At 39.7% G+C, this 21,863-nt stretch overlaps 1 protein-coding gene across 1 annotated transcript in view; it reads left to right on the top strand.

Moving 5' to 3' along the window:
- The window catches only part of LOC146552552 (zinc finger BED domain-containing protein 4-like), a 34,746-nt gene extending 20,788 nt beyond the window's left edge, over positions 1-13,958 (top strand). The window contains exon 4 of the mRNA XM_085256734.1: positions 13,890-13,958. Coding sequence (XP_085112860.1) covers positions 13,890-13,958 — 69 coding nt within the window. The remainder of the gene's footprint in view (positions 1-13,889) is intronic.
- The last annotated feature ends 7,905 nt before the right edge of the window (positions 13,959-21,863 follow it).

Here is a 21,863-nt window from a genome sequence, read left to right as displayed (position 1 = left end):
TGCGCTTTGGCAAAATATCGATTGGCTTTTAATGGCTTAACATATCAAATTTGTACATGAAAGTGTGTATTTTTTGTCATGTATAAGCTCAGTTGTAGTGTACTTTACTAGTGTACTGTGTAGCTTTTGAAATCTTTTTTGTAAAATTGGATTTAAAATGACATTCCATCTTTCTACCATCTTTTCCATTGATGCTTGCAAGACATCTTGCACACAAGTGCAAAGATCATGCCACCTAGTTAAGGCATATTGAGTAACCACACTGAGGCTGGCCCTTGAAGTGAGCTGCTTGCCCTCAACAGTAAAGTGCTGTCTTAAGCTGGGAATGCTGATCACTGCTGTACTTTGCTTTCCCTGCTGAATAAGAGAGTGCCATAGTACTCTGTAGAGATTACTCTCTGCTGTGATAAAACATCAGCTATAAAGGAAGAGTTCCCCAGTGGCTGATAAGATCTGCCCTCTAGGCTTTCTCAGGAAAATTGAGAGAGTAGAAGAGACAAGAAAGTACTTACACCTCTTGCTGTACTTCATTTCAGTAAGACTTTGGAATGTTCTAAGCATCGGCTCCTCTAATAGTTTGTCATGTTCCATGTGGCTAGCTAAAGATCAACACATGCTCTTCCTTGAATCAAACAAGCACTAAGGAGGGATATAATTGGCTGCAATTATGAGCGCAGCATTTAGCTCAGAGTGAACATTCACTATGCAGCATGTGAGGCTTTTGACGTTTCTTGTCATCTTTTTAAAAATCACCACTTTTGCTTGCTCGAATAACTATCCATTTCCCTTTTTGCAAATTGTCAGAATTGGGATCACAGAGCATTTTTGTACCGTTTTTTTCCCTGTGCACATTGTAAAAGCTCTGCATTCTATGAGGCAGAGTGCTTTTATGGCACTTTTTTTCCTGTAAAAATGGATCTCAAAGAAAAGGAACAAATTACATTATGCAATTTGAGTGGTTTAATGTGGGATTAGAGCTTGCAATTATACCTGTATGGTGCAGAGATTTCATCCATAAAACCCACTTTACAGTGCTTTTGGGGGTAGTGAGATATTGTTATCTCTGCAAATGGAATATGTACAATGGAAAGCAAGATAATGATTGACAGGACACTGTACAATTATCCCAGTAATCAGCTCGAGCATGTTTTTAATAAAAGCCCCTCAGGCTGTGTTGAATGCTGCTGTTCTTGCTGGTCATTGCGTTGAAGAGCAAATATAGAAGATGCCCCTTTTTCCTTCTTATGAATAATTAACACTGCTATAAATATGAAATTAACTGGATCAGGACATTTTACTATTACTAATGGTCACAGATTTTAATTAATTCACTGAATTAACTTTGAGTTTGTACGTTTATTTTCATCTCTACCTCAGTGATCACTATCTAAATATATGTGTGTGGATGTTTGTGGATGTAGTTGTTGCAGGCATGTGAGCACAGGACAAAACATTATCAGGCTGCACAGGTCAGCTTGATACCCAAACCACAAATATGACTCACGCAGTTTTTTTTTTTGAGTCTTTTACATATCAAGCAGGCTCCAGTAAAGAATATCAACCCATCCTCTCTTCTCTGACACACAATCTAAAAGATAACACGTGTGACATGATAATGGTTATCTATTTATTTTTATTATTTTTATTTACATTCTGGGGACTTTTGAGGACAAAAACAAGCCATAACCATCGCATTTTGCCTGAAGGCCTCGCTTAATTTTTTGTAAGGCTTGCCCGAGGCTAGGTCTCCTTTAAAGGAGTGTCAGTTTAATATTCTTTGAAGTGATGGAAACTCTGGCTTTGCTATAGTTGTGGGTGTTCATTGTCCCATGACTTGAAAAGAAGGAGCAGCTGGGTTTTCTTTGAAGTATTGAACTTTTTGTCCATCACATTTTATAGAACCAGCACAACAATGACTTAACAACTCAATGAGGTATCATTTGTACCACTAAAAGTTGAATTCTAGTTGATGTTGAACCATGGGGCAAGAGACCAGTGAACATTTTTTCTATACACTTTTGAAAGAATGAACATGAAATAATTCTTCAAAAACTTTGATGACGGCAACTCACAACTAAGATGTAAAAATTAATTATGATTAAATTAAATTAATGTTGCAGAACTGTTCTGTTATTGCAGAAAATGGTCTGATCATCGATAATTATTTGCTTTAAAAACTACTTCCAGCATAGGGTGTGAACATTTGGAGACCTGTTGAAGGTGTAGGTGACACAAGAAATACAATCCAGGAAGCCTGAAGTGTCACACTCTGCTTAAATCTAAGTGTTTAATAAATGTAATTTGTTTAAATTAAGAAAAACACTTGCTCCTTTGTAAATCCCTCTATGCAGTCCCGTGATTTAGCAGCTTGTCGAACAACATGATTTTGGCCATGCTTGAATTGTCAGACACATTACTGTAGAATACTTTGGTATACAGAGGAGATCATGGTCGACACAGTGACTGCAAGGCGCCCAGGTCCTGTCGGTGCAAAACAAGCCCAAATCATCGCCCCCCCTATCACTGTGTTTGTCATTTGGTTTGAGGTGTTTGTGCTGATGTGTGCTACCATTGTTTTTTTTTTATTTTGCTTTGTTTTTTTAGAGGCTTTCTCCTGGCAACCCTTCCAAACAAGCCATACTTGTTCAGTTTTTTTCTAATTGTATCACCATGAACTTTAACATTTAACATGCTGAGTGATGCCTGTAGAGTCTGACATCTAGCTCTTGAGTTTTTGAAGTCTGACCTTGAGGTGAATTTGCTAGGGCGTTCGCTCTTGGGCAGATTGTGTTAACATGCATCTGAATGCTCCACACCAGCAGTCTGGTCTCTTTTCTATTTCTAATAACTGCAGATTTAAATAGGTGGGAAAAACACTGTGTGTCAAGATCAGTCTTTGCCAGCAGCCAGTACATAACCAGGGACATGTTGTTGCTGCTTCCATTTCTGCATATCAAATATAATGTTTCTGACAAATATAATCAGTGGTCTAAAAAATAACCATGGAGTCAAATCAGCCTCTCACTGACACTGTAGGTAAAGCTGAACATTAGTGCAGGTTGAAGTGTTGTTGGATTGGATTACATTAAATTGCCCAGGTGAAGCTAATATACTGATAAACCTGTGTAAGTGTTGTTTTAGTTCATTGTAGGAAAAAAAACATGTTGCATTTCCAATAACAGTGTGAGGTATCAACCATAAAATCAGTGTTGTTGCTTGTTTTTACCTGATTTCATGAGCTTTTCTTGTCATTTCTGAACTTACAGTTGTCTTCCTCCAGATGATGGGGACCTAGATGATGCCCCACAAAATGTATCAAAGTGCCTTGTAACAGCGTCTTCAAATAGCCCTGCTAAAACTCTAAGTATTCAGTGGATGTTTTTCATGAGCTTGTATACCTTTTACTGCTAATTTGCTATTCACTTTAAGAGCACGTTCGAAATTGCTTCATGGTTACAAGCCCATAGGTCAGTGACTTCAAGGTCAGTTTTATTGTTAGAATTTGAAACTAATGAATATGCGAAACAGAGTAGAAAGCTCCTGCACTATATGGCCTTTTATGAGCTCTGCAAAACCAGAGTTAATGAGGGTGAATATAAGCATTTAATTCATTATTTTAAAGGGACAGATATCTGCTTTAGCTCTTGGATGACATAAAGTACATCCTGAAAACATGCCCATAATGCATTATCATACAAATTAAACTACTAATTTTTGCTTTTTAATTGTATGTTTTTTTGTAAGATAGGAATTATCTTATACTTTCTTTATATTACAACAGTCGTGCTAGACTGTATCAAAATAAAATGCATGCATTTGTCACAGGGATTATTGTGAATATGATTGTATTTGTCTTTACTGTATATAAAAAATTTGCTTTATTTTTTATATACATGCATATTCACATTTTAAAAACTCTATTCTGTTTTTATTGTTGCTGTTAGAAAAAAAAGACATCGGGTGAGGTCTGGTAAACCAGACACTACTACAAAGATCCCCAAAGTCTATAGATAGGGCCACCAACCTCTTCCTTGGTATAATCTCCCCACCGTGGAGCTATCTTGTCTGTGGGGATGAAATGGAGCTGTCTCCTGTTATCTGGCAGGATTTGGTCCACTGGGAAAGATCTGGCTGCTTTGGGAAATGAAAGCAGTACATTGAAGGTGACCATAACTCTCTGTATGGTATATTCCACTGACCCCTGTGGCACAGACAGCACAGTACAAACACATACTTTCAGATATAATCTACACAAACAGTACACAATAACAACGATAGTCTTACTGGACCATAAAGCCAGGTGGCCATATATGGTCTTTGTCCTTTAAGTTGTATCTCTGTTTTCTATCAGCACTTTGTGCTGTCTTACCATAATGGACTTGTCTGGGATTTAAACGTCAGGTCACCACTTTTTCCCAGACTCATCAGGATACAGGATATTGAAACAGATAAATGAAAAGGAGCTGAAGGATAGAGAGGTGTGGAGGCTGTAAATTGTCCTGGCATAGACCTGTAATATTCCAGTTGTGCAACGTGAGATATATTGTGCTTTAAATGATTGCGATCTTAGATATATGGTTCAGAATGACTAGTGTTAGGTGGGACATTTTTTTCTACAACAATCTTCTTAAAATGTGAAAGAGATTTAAAGTTAGCTGGGTTTGGTACAAAGCAATATAACATAAGTTATTTCTATAAGCTGGTAGTTGCTACTGACTTTCTTTCTCCTGGCTTACATCACAAAAAATGTGTTGTTAGAAAAAGTGTTAATCAGTTAGTTATTTAAACCATGAAGCTCAAGCAGGATATTCCTAACATAGCATGTCATTTGAAGCAAACACACAGTAACCAAGATACTGAAAGGTTTCACAGTAAGTAACGTGTGCAACATCACATTTTTTGTGTTGTCGGCTTTGTAAACCACACAAAAACAACTTTACACCTTGACATTTACACCTTGATATAAAGTATATAATTTCAGCTTCGCTTACAGTCATATGGATTAAGATGTCAAATGGTATTATGCACAAGAAAAGAACTTTATGGAGCTGCTGTTAACATGACAGCAGTAACACAGGCAAGCCTGTCCTGTTGTTCTTGGCCCGGGTTGCTTCCCGAGAATGTGCTTGCACAGACTTATTATTACCCATGCCCTTCAGCTCAATGATCCTTCTGACAAAGGACTTTCGGGTGGGTTGGTAAGGGGGACAAGGGTGCTGAATAATTTGTATGTTGAGCATGTCTTCAGGAGAAACATGAGAAACACTCACTCATATCTGATCTGGCACAGGACCAGAACCTTGAGCAGCCTTAGGAGAACAGGAGTGAGAGAGTGAAAGAAAAAGGTAAGGAATAGAAAGGTCAAAGTATTTTCTCCCTGGATCACACTATCCTGTGTATCGACTGCATTTTATGTTAGTCTGTATTTTCCTCTAAAGCCAATAAATAGCCACATACAGATTAGTATACTGTACTTTAAACCCCCATTTAACCTTTGGTCAGATATCGCTGCCCTACAAACACATTATTAAGGACCTGCTTTGATTTAACCTTGCCTCTGACAGTGTAATGAAATATCTTTAAGTATCAACTTGTGGTATCTCCTCTGAATCCTCTTCTTCTCTGTAACCAACTGAACTGGTGCTTGGAGTGAATAAACTGTTTACTCTATGGATCGCAGCACTGAAATATCTTCCCCTGCAGAGTCTTTAAACTCAGAATAACACACTTCTCCAACAGACTTTTACACGTAGCTGCAGTGTGACCGCAAATAAGGAAAACATGTCTGCATTGTTTTTGTAGGCTGACATCTGGGATGTATATTTGTTCATGATTTGTAAAAATGTAAGAAGAACAGTATAACACAAAGCAATGCTGCATGTGTACAAGATGTTTTACTGAAACTTTGTAAATGGATGGCAAAAACGGAAAAAATGTCAGTTTGCTGCAAAGCTGCAAACAACTGTTGACTGTAGGAAACACTTTCATGTCTTTGTCAGTTAGTATGCAACATTCACTGTACTTATAGACACAGTGTTAACATAAATAATGGACACATGTAAGATGAATCCTTTGTGAATGTAGCATCAATATCTTAAAGACAGAAGAAGTCCTAAACACTCAAAGGTCCCAGATGACCTCTAATTTGCTGCCTGTAAATTCAGATAAAACTGAGGTTGTTGTACTCGGCCGTATAAATCTTCAAAACATGGTGTTCATCCAGAAACACTGTGAGAAATCTTGGAGTCATTTTTGTCCAGGATATGTCCTTCAGTGTACATGTTAAACAAATATGTAAGACTGCTTTTTTTTTTGCATTTGCGCAATATCTCTGTAATTTGAAGCAATGTGTCTCAGAGTTACGCTGAAAAAATAGTTCATCTATTCATTACTTCTAGGCTCAACTTCAGTTGATCCACAATGCTTCAGCAAGAGTACTGACAAGAAAGAGAGAGCATAGTTATCCCATATTAGCTACTCCTCATTAGCTCCCCCTTAAATCTAGACGCAAATTTAAAATCCTTTTCCTCACATGCAAGGTCTTGAATAATTAGGCCCCATCTTATCTTGACGATGCCTTGGTACCATATCACCCCAGTAAAGCACATTTCCCTCAGACTGGTGCATTACTTGTAGTTCCTGAGGTATTTAAAATTAGAATAGGAAACAGCACCTTCAACTTTTAAGCCCGTATTCTGTTGGACCAGCTCCCTGTTTGGATTTAGGTGGCAAACACTCTACTATATACTTCTAAGATTAGGCTTAAAATGTGCCTTTTTGATAAAGCATAGTTGGGGCTGGATCAGGTTGCCCTGAGCTATCCCTTAGTTATGTTACAACTAAGGACTAGGCTGCTGGGGGACTTTATATGATGCACCGAGTTTTCTTCTTCACTCACCACTTTTCACTCTCTGTCTGTTTATACACCACTTAGCACTTAATCATTAGTTATTATTAAACTCTGACTCTCTGCCACAGCATTTTTGTCCTGGCTCCCTCCCCACACCGCAGATGGCTGCCTCTCCCTGAGCATGGTTCTGCTGGAAGTTTCTTCCTGTTAAAGGGAAGTTTTTCCTTCCCACTGTTGCCAAGAGTTTGTTAACAGGGGTGTCTGATTGCTTGGATTTTTACTTATATTATTGTAGGGTCTTTACCTTATAATACAAAGCGCACTGGCAAAGCTGTTGTTGTGATTTGGTGTTGTATGATTAAATGTGAATTGAATTGAATTAAATTGAAAATTCAACGTAAATCAATCTTACATGGACTCCTGTGTAGTTTTGCAAGATTTTAATTTTGCTTTTTGTAAACATTTAGTTCCCTGTTTGGCTTCTTGTTTCACAAGTCTGCATGAAGAGCAGACAGTCAGCTGTTGACTATACCACCAAACTGTTACCACTAGCATTAACCAGGCTGCTGGGAGTACATGCTGCCACCATAGCGGTAGCTGTAATAATTGGGCAGGGACTTCTCTCTCCCAGACTGGGCACAGGGGTTGGTGTGTATGCTAATAAGCGGAGCAATTAGCCTGCGGAAACACATCTAAAAAGACCTTATCTGCATTAGCCCCCTCAGACACCGCACCAGCGGACACAAAGTCACAAACACACTGCTAACCTCTTATGAAGCCCAGCACCTCAAGTCACACAAGCTCTTTCAAGGTCTGAAGTGTGTCTCGGAGCTGTTTGAGAGCTTCTCGTGTTTTTCCTGAGATTTTGTATGTTTTGTCTGCTGGAGAACAACAGCAGCAAAATATGTCACTGGCAAGCAGACAGAAGATCCCCTGTTGGGCAGCATTGATTCAGACTCCTCTTTCTTGGTGCACGATCGGCTCATCCCGTGTCCTGAGGGTGTAATTAGGAGACAGGTCAGAAAAGGTCCAGCAATGCCTGTTGCACCAGTGTGGCACAAATGACCCATCATCTGGTGTGACAATAATGACATGTGGCGGTGGAAACAATGATGACAGGCAGCCAGCAGTCGTAGTTGTCATCATCATCATCATCATCACCACCGCACATGAGATGATTATGGGAATAACGGGCAGTTGAACTCTCCCTGCTGCTATCACAAATGGGCTTTTATCTTCAGGGCCACTGCTTAATTTTGCAGATAAACAATTTGAAGATAACTACAAGGTTATTTGGTGTTTTTCACTTGAAAATGATATTGAAATCTTTGCTAATTGTTGCATGACTAGATTTTTTAACTCTGTGATGCGTCTGTGAATTTTCTTTGTATGGTATAATCGAATTCCAGTGGGGATTGAAGGCTTGACAAATCGTGTTTGACCCCCAACCCACAGCTGCAGATTGTGCAGAGCATAATTAGAAAGTGTTTGTGCGCGGCTGACATTTAGATATTTGAACAAGCTTTGTAATATTCCTAGAGGGGAAGTTTTGAATGTCCTTTATTTGATTGTAACATTTATTGGAAGGTTTGCCATAGCACATACAGTTACATTGCTGTTAGTCCACTAAAAAAATTATGTCTACTTTAAGTAATTTGATTACATGTAAATTGTCCATGTAATGTTGTTATGTTACAGTGCAAAATATTAAATTTAATGGAATTTGGTCTAATTAAATATACTTGGTACAGATTATACCAATCACATTTTCACATGATTAATTATCTGAACAAATAAACCTTTTTATTTTAATTTCAGCTGCATTTTACTCAAAATTATTGCTTAATGTCTATTAATGGTGAAGATTTTTTTTCTTTTTTTTGAGCGTGTGTGCACTGTTGCTACTTTGCATTGATTGTGTTGCATATAATTGCAGTGTACCCAAACCAAACCTATTATTTGGAACAGAAGCATTTTTTCCTTTCAATTAGTTGTATTGTCGATTTTTTGTTTCTGGTGAATGCTTTCTAATTTTGCAGTTCTGTCTACAGCCTGGAAGTATATTAACACAAGACTTAGGGTTAATGCATAATTCATAATTTAGTACTAAAAAATATGAAGTTTACAGTTTCTTTTCCACTGCTCTCATATTTCCGCTAAACTTCTTTAAATCCAGTAGGGAGGGGGAGGACACACGGGGCTCATAACTGCAGAGTTCAGAGAGAGGGCAAACCAGGAAGCTCGTACGTTCTCCCTCTAATGCAGAGCTCACCATCCAGTGAACTTATGCTCTTTGCTCCACCACTAACTTTACAGTTATTTTTTGCCAAACTAAGTTAAATTAGTACCCAAGTATTAATACGACCAAAATATTTTCTACTACTAACACACTATTTCCACATAAAACTGCATAATTTTAGCTTTGTCACAAGCAGGGACTCCCAGGTGCTGTCCCCCATTAGGTCTCCATACTAAGGAGCAACAACTATATAATTGCTGTCATTAGATGTGTTATAGTCAGGTCTAAACTTCTGTTTGTACTTGACATGAACAGGAGCACAGACCTGAGAGAGTGTTTGCATTTCTGTTGAGCCCTAATGAAACATGACTTATTTTTTCATTTGATTGCTTGAATTGCGTAGGACTCAAAACCCTCAAAGTTAAATTCTTATTCAGACATTTATACAAAGAATCATAGTCTGCATGGGCCGAAGACATCTTTTCTTAAGCTTTAAACACAATGCATATATCACAAACAAGAAAGAAATTTATAATACTTAAAGATTGTCTTTGGCGCAGCATTCTGTCCAGTATAACAGCAGTGTGACTGAGGCAATAGATAATAGGAGAATCCTTCCTTAGAAATCACTGATATTAGAATAAGCGTCATAATGTCATCGTCATAATGACCTGGCCCATTATAAATCATCATGTTGTAAGTTATGTGATGAAATGAATGAGAAGTTGTTTCAGGCAGTTTTGGAAAAAGTAGTTGCCAAACTGTAAATCATAGTGTAAATAAACAAAAGCAGCTTCTCTGTTTCATTACGAGTGCGTGCCCTCTAATAAATCTGTCAGAGGAAAATAGTTGCATTTGCACTCAGTGCCCCAATGCATACTTGTTTTTTTTCCCTCCCTCAGTTTCATGATAATATTTATAATATTTTGGCAGAGAAATGCAAGATGCCTCAACATGAATTCAGCCTTTTACATTTTTAATTAATGATCTGGTTTATACTAGTGTTTTAATCAGTTTGCACTCAGATTTCTGGGTCACCTGTGCATTTTTTTCTTTTTTTCTTTGCTTGTGGTTCAAAGAACTTACCTAAAAACATAAACTGATTTGGCTTTCCTGCTTGCAAATATGCTCCCTAACCCTTCAAATGCAGATCAAGTTTTTCCTCGTGTCGTCCGACGCTTTCATACAATTAACTTGTTTTTTCCTCTGGGTTTCCTTCAACCTGACTATGGTCCAGATTTGTACTGGCAGCATAATCTCTCTCCAACCCCTATCGTATCACTGCACAGCAGCCAAGTCACAGCACATAACAAAGAGTGTTGATTACATAGCCATCCATAGCTATTACCCAAGAGGTGGAAACCACGAGCCATTCCAAACAGCAGGCCTTTAGTTCACCGCTATTCCTGCATTCCCTCACTGCCTGGGTTGTTCTTCCCAGAAACACTGACCACTAATGATAGTGGAGCAACACCTGAGCATCCTGAATGACAGTGTGCACCAGGTTCTCGTGGGAAGGACTTCCATAATGTGATTCAGAGGAATGATTTGCCAGCAGCGCTTTCCTGAATCTTAAACCACAGAATTTTCCTCAGGCAAATGTCATATAGCAATCGAGGTTGTGGTCAAAGGACAACATCCACACACCTGAAAAAAGGCTTTTAATATTCAGCAAATCTTACACAAATCAATACACTGTATCAGCAGAGTTAGAATTGATGCTTATTGAAATACAGTAAATATCATTTTAGCAACATGTATTGACAGTCCTGCAAATTTGCGATGGCTGGTACTGTTGTTGCATGTTGACTAATGGGCAGATGGTCAGAAAACGCATCGATTAGATGCTGGGTCCAATTACGGAGATAGCTTCCACATAACAAATAGTTTGTAATGGATAGGAGTAAATAGTTTTATTGTTTGGAAACGTGCTTAGTTTAGCTGTAAATTATCCACAATTATTGACAGATTATTGTGCTTGTTTTCTCCCTGCTGATTTCCCCTGAGAGGTAAACAGGCGGCACAGAAATTATAATGCATGCAGCCATTTGAGTTTCACTGTAAATGTATTCTCTATGGCTGCAGTGTGTTTAATGAAATGGTAAACAGTATGTAAATGCAGTGCTAACTAATTTTACCAAACAATTAGATTTTACATCAGTCAAGTAGTTAGATCAATTAAGACATACTGCATATTATTGTTGTTTTTTTGAGGGTGTTTCCAGGTGGGTAAAAACAAAAAAAGAGTAAATTTGTAAGGCTTTAGGAAAAGTTCATATTCATTTCTGTTGCTAAGTAATGGAGTAAGCATACATCCATTCATTCACTCGCCATGCAAGGAATAAGTCATTTGTGAACATGATACAGGGAGCCTGCTAGCGTCTGTGGGCCAAAGGTAATTTAAATGGACTGAGGCAGAGTGGAAAACTGTTCTGTGGTCAGATGAATTTTAAATTGTATTTTGGAAAATATGGATTGTGCAGCACGGTGGCACGGTGGTTAGCACTGATGCCGCACAGCAAGAAGGTCCTGAGTTCAATTCCACCATCAGGCCGGGGTCTTTCTGTGTGGAGTTTGCATGTTCTCCCCGTGTTTGCGTGGGTTCTCTCCGGGTACTCCGGCTTCCTCCCACCATCCAAAGACATGCAGCTTGTGGGGATAGGTTAATTGGATAATCCAAATTGTCACTAGGTGTGAATGTGAGTGCGAATGGTTGTCTGTCCCTGTGTGTTGGCCCTGCGACAGACTGGCGACCTGTCCAGGGTGTACCCTGCCTCTCGCCTTATGACAGCTGGGATAGGCTCCAGCGCCCCCCGTGACCCTGAAAAGGATAAGCGAATGGATGGATGGATTCTGCATCCATCTGACTAAGGAGAAGAGGAACCAGCTTATTATCGGCATTCAGTTCAAAAGCCTGCATCTCTGATAGTATGGAGGTCCTATGGTATTTGCAGCTTGCACCATGAGTGCTGAAAGCTATACGCATGTTTTAGAGCTTCCATCCAGGTGCCATCAGGATTATCAGGAAAGGCCTTGTGTATTTCAGCAATGCCAAAGCTGAAATTCACACTGCAGCTTTTACAGCAGTATGATTTCATAGTGAAAGAGTAGCTTGTCTGCAGTCTAGACACCAAATGAATACATTTTGCACATCATAAAATGAAAAATACAACACAGAAGATTGAGGACTGTTGAGCAGCTAGACTTATATTTCAGACAAGAAATATAAGTCGGCCAGCACTACTCTCTCAAAAGTCCAGCATCTGGTCTCTTGAGTTCCCAGATGTTTATGGACTAAGTTAAAAGAGGATGCGATGCTACACAGTGGTAAACTTGATATTGGCGCAATATTTTGGAGACATATTGTTGCCATTGATTTCAAAATGACCATATCTTTACCTGAAAATAGTCACAATTTAAATGGTAACAGTTTTCCACAGGTTTATTTTGTGCTCTCGGTACCGATTTATTTATAGCCTCGTCTGCTTAACTGTTTTCACTGTCATTTACCATTTAAGTAGTAAAATCACAGCGAAACTCTTTTTCTCACTCTTTAAAGACTCTTTAATTGATGACCAGTTTTATCCATAAAGACTGATTATTATCCCCACAACATGACCTCACAGGATATGCGAACACAACTGTCAGGATGCTCTGTTCTCTAGAAATTAAATTCTGAAGGCCATAATGTCAGATGACACATTGAAGACAGTCCAGGGGTCATGGGAACAGGAAATGCAAACTACTGAATAATGCCAGGTAAATGAAAGACAGAGAGGGGCTGGCTGTGCTCCGAGATGAACATGCACCCTGTGGAAAATTAGAAGCACTGGAGACTAAATTGCCTTCAGCTGGACGCACGGCTCAGATGCTGACAGAAGAAGGGACGAGAGGCACTCGTGCTGTAGCACTGATTGGCATGCACGAATACAATTTGCCTGTTCCAAACAGCACTCATTAGGGTTTTTGAGTGGACTACATTGTACCTCTCTGACCTTCTGCTGCTCAGATATCCATAATGGGCAGTTTGAGAATTTGAGTAGCTAATTACACGGACATACTCTATGCACTGCATGCAGAAATGGTTATCTCACATGTCCCAGTACACCGGACAGGTACATAATCTCCATTTATTTCCGCAGCACATGTCATATCTACTGTGTCTGCTGCTACTTTACTTTGACAAAGGCTGCGCACAGTCAAAAACAACGAATAAATTATCCAAAAATTTATTTAGAAGACTTCGTTTGCAGTCACATTTAGAGCATTTCTTATTTGCATTGCTTGCAAAACTATTAATATTTACATAATAAACTTTGTCTACTTTAGTAATCATTCTGTTCATTGCAGCAGTGAAGTTCAGCACGGATGTATTTCATCAAGGGAGCAAAATTCCTCTATAGTTTGTTCTGCTTGTTTGGATTCTAATTTTCTCAGGTGATACACACTACAGGGAATTAAATTAAACTTCCAGAAAGAAACTGATTATGCAGGGCAGGCTTTCTATTACATGGCTTGGAGCAAGTGTAAACATTGCCATATTGTAGCTCACTGAGAGTCTCTCAGCGTTTGTATTCTGAGCTTCAGTGCTCGGTGTCTTGGAGACGCCCGTCTCTGTCACTTGCCGGGATCAGCCCAGCCCAGATTAATCTAGCAGACATGGTAAGCATCTCTCCGTGTCTCTCTGCTCTTTTGGAAACTTGATAAGAAATTCGCAATGCCTCCTATCACAATTTAGAACCACAGAGGAATACTACAGTAATGAGTTTTTTCCAAGGGCATTTGATTCCCGTTCTCCAGGTGGAAGATGGATATGATGATGATGAAGTCCCTCAAGACCCTCAGGCTATAGTCACACACATAGTGTGATTTAAAAGGAGACTCCTGCAGACTGGAAAGCAGGCAGAGTGGCTAATGGAAAGAACCCACGGAGACATAAGGATGAGATAAACAGAGAGGAGGAAGGGAAAAGAGGAGATGGTAAAAAAGAGGGAAGAGAAGGGAAAGTGCTTCCAGTTCCCTTGTGTTTCGGCGAATGAGCATCGATCAGGAAAAGTGTCTGTTACTGTCCGATGCTTCTGAGAAGAGAGTCTCACTAGTGTCTAGTGCGAACATCAACCAGCCAAAAAGCACCATGTGGGACTGCTCTCATAACAGGTGGCGAGAACTAGGCTGCTAGAACTCTGCTTGAGAAGGCCACTTCTTCTGATATCACGTAGACATTATGTTAAGCCCTGTGTTCTGCTCAGTCTAAATATTACATTCATCAATTACTGCTAAATTTGTGAGGGAATTTGCTGCATTAGAATGAATAAGGTGGTGCTGTTCTGAGGAGCCATACATCACTAAGGCTTGGTTCAGCTGTCATTAGCAGGGGGTTGTGTCTGTTCTTGTCAGAGATGCTGGGAACAGCCCCTCAGAGGCCTATGGGTAAATCTGTCCATGCTCCTGATTCACTGGGTCATAAACATTGCAGGGAGTTTGTGATTACAGGGCCTCAGTTTGAACTATCTGGGTCTGGGTTGAATGCAGGCTGCGAGGGATGTGCCAGCTTGATGTAAAAAGACCCTCTCATAGAGGACAGGTACAAACAGCACTGAGTGTGGAGGGAGAGGCGCTGCATGACAGAACAGGATTTTAGGTTACAAGCTTCACAGGCAATGACAGCTTAACAAGATGGCACATTTGTAATTATCATTTATAACTACCGTATCATTACCTCTTCCAAGAGTTTGCTTTCCAGCCAAACCATCACAGTTTTTGTGTTGCCCAGCAGGTATTTTTATATGGCCTAGTTGTTGCAAAGGGTAAACTCTTCCTTCGGGGGATGGAGCTGAAAAACTATAATGTAGATCCTCCTGCAGTGAACTTGCTGGCCTCTAACTGTACCAGAAGTGAAACTACTTTCAAAAGGAAATCTGCAAAAGACTAAATTTTCTTTTATTTTTGATCTGGAGCAATTTAGTGTGCACTAATGTATTATCGCATTATCTTTCTATTGTTGTGTTGTTTACATTACATTACAGCTCTGTAAAATGAGCAATAAGCTTTGCTCTCAGTTTAGAAAACAGAAAACACCCTTTCATGTAAAATCGAATGCAAAATGTATTTGCATATTGTCATAGACACAACACACACAAGTATAAATGCTGGTAATGACATCAGACACTACTGTAAGCCAAATAATAGGCTCTACATAGATTCACTGCAGCTTTTTGCAGCCATAAAGCAGACAGTTTATGCTTAATCAAAGAATTTTCTGCCATTTTTCATCACAGAGCTACATTTCCAGGCTGTCTGGCAGGCATTTCATCTTTTAGATAATGTTCCTTTGCAGATAAGTGAAGGTTTTGCTTTGCAAATCTCCCCAGGAGAACAGTAATAAGTTCTGAAGACTAATTTTAGTTTTCTTTTGAGGTATTAACTTGTTTTCATTATAAAAGATTTTATTTTTCATATATTTTTCTAACAACTGTTATGTGTGAAGTCAGAAAAAAGAATTTAAACTGGGAATGCGTTCAAGGATGAGTGAAAAACACCTGCTACATTCTAGTGGTTAACACATCTGGCATTGGGTGATGTTCCCAAGTATAATGTCTATCTTGATGATGTAGTGATAGACTCTGATAAGTAGACTGATCCATCCTAAAGTCAGCGTCGTAATGGCTGCTCCAGGCTTCTTTATGCTCAAACTCATCTATAGACAGGTCCATAAGGCGGATTCAAAGATCACTAGAGGCAGTTTCTGGTAAGGACCAGATACTATTCGTGCTTTTTTAAACTTCTCTGTGATGTTGCCCCTTTGATCAGATTCTCATCCAGGAAATGCATGTTCCAAAAGTAGCACATTTTGCAGCTTAATCTTAATCGTAGTAATGTTTTGTAAACACAGCTACATTATAACCATGCCAAATGATTTCAGCTGATGAAATCCCTCCCTCTCTCTGCACAGTGACAGTCTGTTCCCCCAAAAGGTCATTTAGACTTGAATCAGCAGCATGTTTTGGGCCAAAAATACTCTGTTGTTGGACCATCTCCTTTCTGCCCTGGTAGTTTGCCATATTTCCATGAGTTCCCTGTTTGTATTGGATGCATGCAGCAGCATTTTGTCGGATAACAGCTGTGGGCCCCAGTAATTGTCCTTGACGGTATGAGAGAAAGCCGTTTCAACTGGTGGAGATCGGGGTCATGCTGGCCATGTCAATCAAGTGACTTGACCCAACCAGGCCGAGATGGATCACCCAGTGACAGAGTCAGAATAAACTGACTCTTCTGTAATGGCCTGTCACCATACCATTTTCTAGGTGACAGAACACATTTACAAGATTGGTCAAAGGCTCAGCCGTTGATAGTAGTTGATTGATTTTGGCAGAAAGAAAGAGGAAGAAGCACAACAAAATATTTTTGCAGACAGAAAAACTTGAATTTTATGTTTAACATTTTCCACTGTTGAATTATGGATTTATTCCCCTTTGTTATGTATTTATTCCATAGCTTCATACCGATACTTCCTATGTTTTGTATAATGTTTTTAGCCATGCTACCTATGGCTGTGCCAATGACAAAAAAAAGGTCCATATCCACGCTGTATACTGTGCCCCTATTTTGATCAGCTGATTTTAGCGCAAGTGCTACTGGAACCGATAAGCAAGATTGATAGGCGGGGAGACTAACGATTACCAGGAATTGAACTACTGGGTCTTGATTCCCATCCATAGTCAACATTAAGTCTTTATCCTCATGGCACAGTCATGTTTAAGCTAAACAATTCAAGCATGTTTTGTGACACATAGGCAACAGCACCCTGACTCCCATTAGGTATAGGGATGGACCCATTGTCAGACCTTACACTGGTGCAGTGGGTCCTGGATTCCTTCTGTTGCACAACAATGCCTGGCCTATTTTGGTGAGAGTATGCAGGCAGTTCCTGGAGGACGAAGGAATTGATACCATTGACTATCTCCCATGCCTTGACCTAAATCCAATGGGAGACCTCTGGGACATTATGTTTGGGTCAATCCGATTCTCTCAGTTTGCACCTAAGACTGTCCAGGAGCTCAGTGACGCCCTGCTCCAGATCTGGGAGGAAATCCCTCAGGACACCATCCATCATTTCATTAGGAGCATTTCCCAAACTGTCATAAATGCATGAAATATAATAACTTTGGTGAATTTTTAACTTTCCGTGGATTACCATGAACATGCCAAACCATCCTCATTTCTCGGATACTTCTTGGTTTATGACCAAAATACCTTCAAAACTGATAACAATCTCATCATTACATTTTATTCAGTGCTAATTAATAATAATTACTAGTATGTCTGCAGAATCAACTAATATGGTTGATGTACATCTGCCAAATGTGAACATCCAGGATGCTAGCATTAGCATTTAGCTCACAGTATTGTTTTAAAGATGTTAGCATGGCTGTAGTTGTTTATTGGAATAGTATGAGAAATGGTAAACATCACTAACCCATGCAATAAAATTAAGAGGTTTTTGAGAACAGGATTCGTGAATCAGAGTGAATTGTAAAACTTAAAAAAAATCCTAATGAAAAGTTTGATTTCTCCATTTATTGCATCTTTTGTCTTAGTACCATTATCCTACCATCTCCAATATTCCTGCACGGAGCCTAAATTATGTTGTTTTTACAGCTCTGTAGATAAAGCATGTAGTCTTGTGCTGCTGTATCTTCTTCATGTGCCCATTTCTCTGTTTAGGATATCATTACTGGGACAGGGGCACAGGGAGCGATCAGTATGTGGGTGCAGGTGACCTCCTCTCTTCCTGGACTGATTGTTAGTTGATGGATCTTGTTTGAGAGAGGAGTGAGCAGTGATAAGAGTCAGCGAGAGTGCACCGGTACTGCAGATAGAATGACCTGCCACAAAGAAATCTGTGGAGGGGCAAGAAATCCTGCAACAAGATACGCTTCTTTTTAATAATGTTCATAGAAGGAAGCGAGGAGATGTTTTCACTGAGCTGCTAACCATGAACAGAAACACTCACCTCACTCACTGACATTCACTCTACTATTAATGTCTTATCTTGAGTCAATAGGGATGCAATATGGGGATATTGCTATGTGTGTGTGTTTCTATGTGTGTGGCGAGACAAAGGCTGCTTGTTTACAGTTTTTCTGAACAGGATCTAGTTACAGTTATGTTCCCGCCACCATGGCAAAGCAGGAAACATGTATCACTTTGTGGCACGGTCTTCTTTTGCAGTCGGTGGACTGAGAGATCACAACATAATTTCCAGGCAGGAAGGAACATGCTGGTGGAACATGCGTGAGGCAGAAGGCCACTGAACAGGCGTGAACATTAACACAAACACTGCCAGTCAAAATGACTGATTACCTTGGAGGACGTGCTGTGAAAAGTCAATTCAGCACTCAAACCCCCCTCTATCCTCCAGCCTTTACATTCTGGCCCACCACAACCTCTCCCTGGGGTATTCAAAATGTACAATCATTAAAATACTACTAGTGGTTGGCCTTTATTGTAATTTCTAAGTCATGTGGTTTGAAACTCCTTGTGCCTAAGCTGTTGCCATTAGTCTCCCACTGACACACCTACAAGAATTGATGCATTTTGTTTTAAATGTTCCTGAATATATTCTGGTGCACCACTGTGATGTTAAATTGATTTTACACAGACTCGGATTCGGCGCAGCTAAAAAACATGCAGTGTGGAAAGAATGCCATATCTCCAAAGGAGCATCAGTAGAACACATAAATAATGTAGAAGATTCAGGAAATGACATCATACTTTCTGTATTTTTGAGCACTTAGATGAATGAAAACCTAATGAAGTTAAACAATGGAGCATTTTTTGGCGTCAGAGCTTTAGCAGTGTCTCTGCTACTTTAAGTGCTCACATACCGGTTGAGTCTCCCTCCCTGTGGACTTGGGCTTGGCTTCTGTTTGCTTTCTGTATTTATAGTCTATTTTCTGCCAGCGGAGGACTAGCTGTCCTCAAACTGCCCTTCATGTGTGCAGAAACAGTACTCTGTCCCATTGTGCCAGCACATATCTGGAGCTGATATATCACATTATTCTCCCTCACACTTAGAAATAAAAAAAGAAAATGGTGCACCACACTACAGATTAGGGCTGACAAATGTAAACTGCACCAACAGGTGTCTTTACATACAAGGAGCTGTAGCAGAGGATAGACTGTTTACAAGAAAATATCATTTAATGATTAGTCTTTTGTTTGCTTTTTTGGTCTATTAACACATGTTCCTTTAAAACACTCATTGTTTATTTTAGACTCAAATGAGTCTTAGCTATACATATTGCAGCATTGTCAAGAAACTCCTCAACTGTGCATATGGCCTTTCTCAGTAGTTGTTTGCCTAAAGCCCTTTCCCACTGACCATGTCAAACGGCCTTCTGTGGATCGTGAGCCTTTGACAGGAGAATAGATTGCATGTATTATTTCACAGGAAAAAAAACAGCAGTCTATTGCCTGAGGGTTTGGTTGCCTATCAATGTCCTTCACGACTGTTGGAGAGCGGATGCGACACACTTTCTTCTGTCAACATGAACAAGAAGAATGTCGCTCAGGTCTCAAATGGAAGCATATAGTAAACAGAATCTGCAGGCTGGGGCTGCTTTTACATTCACAGTATAAGATATGAAATATATGGATCGATAGATTTGTGTTATATTACCTTAGATATCAGCCAGTTATTTCATATATGCTCTTAAAACTTGAATTAAATTTTACTCTTATGCAGGGAACCAACTTAGACAAAAATGTGCCATTTATTTACAAGATGCTCCTCTATGTCTCCACCCACATCCATCCTCTCTCTTGCAATGTGACAGGTGTAATCATGGACCAGGACAACATTTTATGGGGGCTTCTTTAATAACCACCAGAACTGTTTGACCTCTGCGAGTCCCCCAAAGGCACCGCCTCCCCCAGCCATCCCCCTACCTTAGCATCAGGACCCGGTTGACTGTCCCCTCGCATCACCCTCCCTCCCTTTTCCCCAAACATTCCCCTAGCCTCCATCCTCCCATGCTGACATGCTCAAATGCTCCAGTAATGTCTTGTAGGTCTAAAGGTCATGCCTGACCTGTCACGGTGGATTGGGCCACAGACATAACAGCGCTCTTGGGTGGGTGGGAGCATAGAGAGACGTGCCTGTCTCCCTGCCAGTCATTTCTCAGCACTTGAAAATTGAGTAACCATGTGTCACATATAGGGTTAAAATTTGGTGTCACTATTTTGCGTTTGACACTGGAAGCACATAGTTTAGTGTTGGATATTGTCCATGGAAAATAATTAAACTTTTAATAAATTGCAGTAAAGGTTGAGGCCACCCATTCCCTCACAGACAGGTGTTGTTTTGATTGATTTCTTTTGGAAACCTGAAGAGACCAAAACAAAGATTAAGTGGGTGATGGAAACCTGCTGCATGGGGGACGTTTAAATAAGATTGATTAAAGTGTGCCGACATCGATGCTGTGCTCAGTTGTCTTGCTTTTGGAGAGGAAGTAGGGATCAAAGCTCAGGAGGCAGGAAGTTCTCTGTGTTGCTCTGATTGATCATTACACCATACACACCTTTTTGTGTGGGTGTAAGATGACTGCCAGTATTTCTCATGTTTTTGGTGCAGATGAAATATTAATACAACAGTGTTAATGACAATAATTATATCATTTTGGGTCATTAAGAGAAACCAAAAAGTCAACAAGCGTCTTGTTAGATTTTATGTGCACTTTACAGCTGTGCTATGAATTACTTGTATTTATTTATTTGTTTTACAATGATAGCTGTTAAATTATCAGAGAATATGTGCTTAATCCCAACAAGAAATGCTGTTTCTTACTCATTATTGCCATGATTACGGGCAGTAACTTGTGACACAGGCCTTAGATGTTGGAGAGCTGCACAAGGCAGTGATCCTGCTAGTCAGTACAATGAATATAAAGCCAGGTCTTGGTAGAGCAGTCATGGCCTAAGAAACTCAGCAGGAACAGTGATGCTACATGCAGGCAGGATGCATTTCTGATTGTATGTGTTCTCTTTCAGTGTTTCTTTGTACATATCAAGGGACCCCAGTGATGGATAGGGATGTTTCTATTTCCTCTGGATGTTCCTGACAGGCCATCCATCCTTGAACAATTTGGCAGTGCCCTCAGAACACAAAAAGGCTGAGAAAAAAGATGGGCCACACAACTGACAGTTGCCTTAATGAAAGACTCATCGGAGGCTCCAGGCAGCCATGAGACATGAGACAAGTTTCACTGTCTTGGATGGATGGAAGAATAACACGCTGTCAGGTATGGGTGGTCATTGAAGCAGGAGGAGATTATGAGATTAGTAGGCAACAAGTTTTGGGTGATGGAGCTCTGGTCAACCGAGGCTGCTTTGGAGATATAGCCTAGTCTGAGGGTTACTGGTAATGGAGACGTTTCATTTAATATGGCGGGGACAGAAAAGATGTGCAACAGATTGATTTTATGTAGAAGCAGTTTCAGTGTAATTACGTTACGTTTAGTAAACTGAATTGGAATTGATGATTTTTATGTTGTTTTGTAGAGCTTTAGTCAGTGTTAATGTGGTTTTTTTTAATAGAAACATGTTAGATTACATTTTAATGGCAGTAATCTTGTAATTTCTTACCGTCTGAAAAAACTGAATTTTTGGAGAATTGAACAGCCCTTTGAAATAAAGTTACATACGTTGGTTGTGTTGTCCAGTGTCTGTATAATCTACTTTTCATTCACCACTAAGTGCATTTACTTTTTGCAC

This window comes from Mchenga conophoros, linkage group LG19, assembly GCF_057382185.1.
Source record: "Mchenga conophoros isolate Kocher_MC1m ecotype Shallow Benthic linkage group LG19, M_conophoros_male_GT1.1, whole genome shotgun sequence".
Lineage (NCBI taxonomy): Eukaryota > Metazoa > Chordata > Actinopteri > Cichliformes > Cichlidae > Mchenga > Mchenga conophoros.
This window is presented reverse-complemented; position numbering and strand designations above follow the sequence as displayed.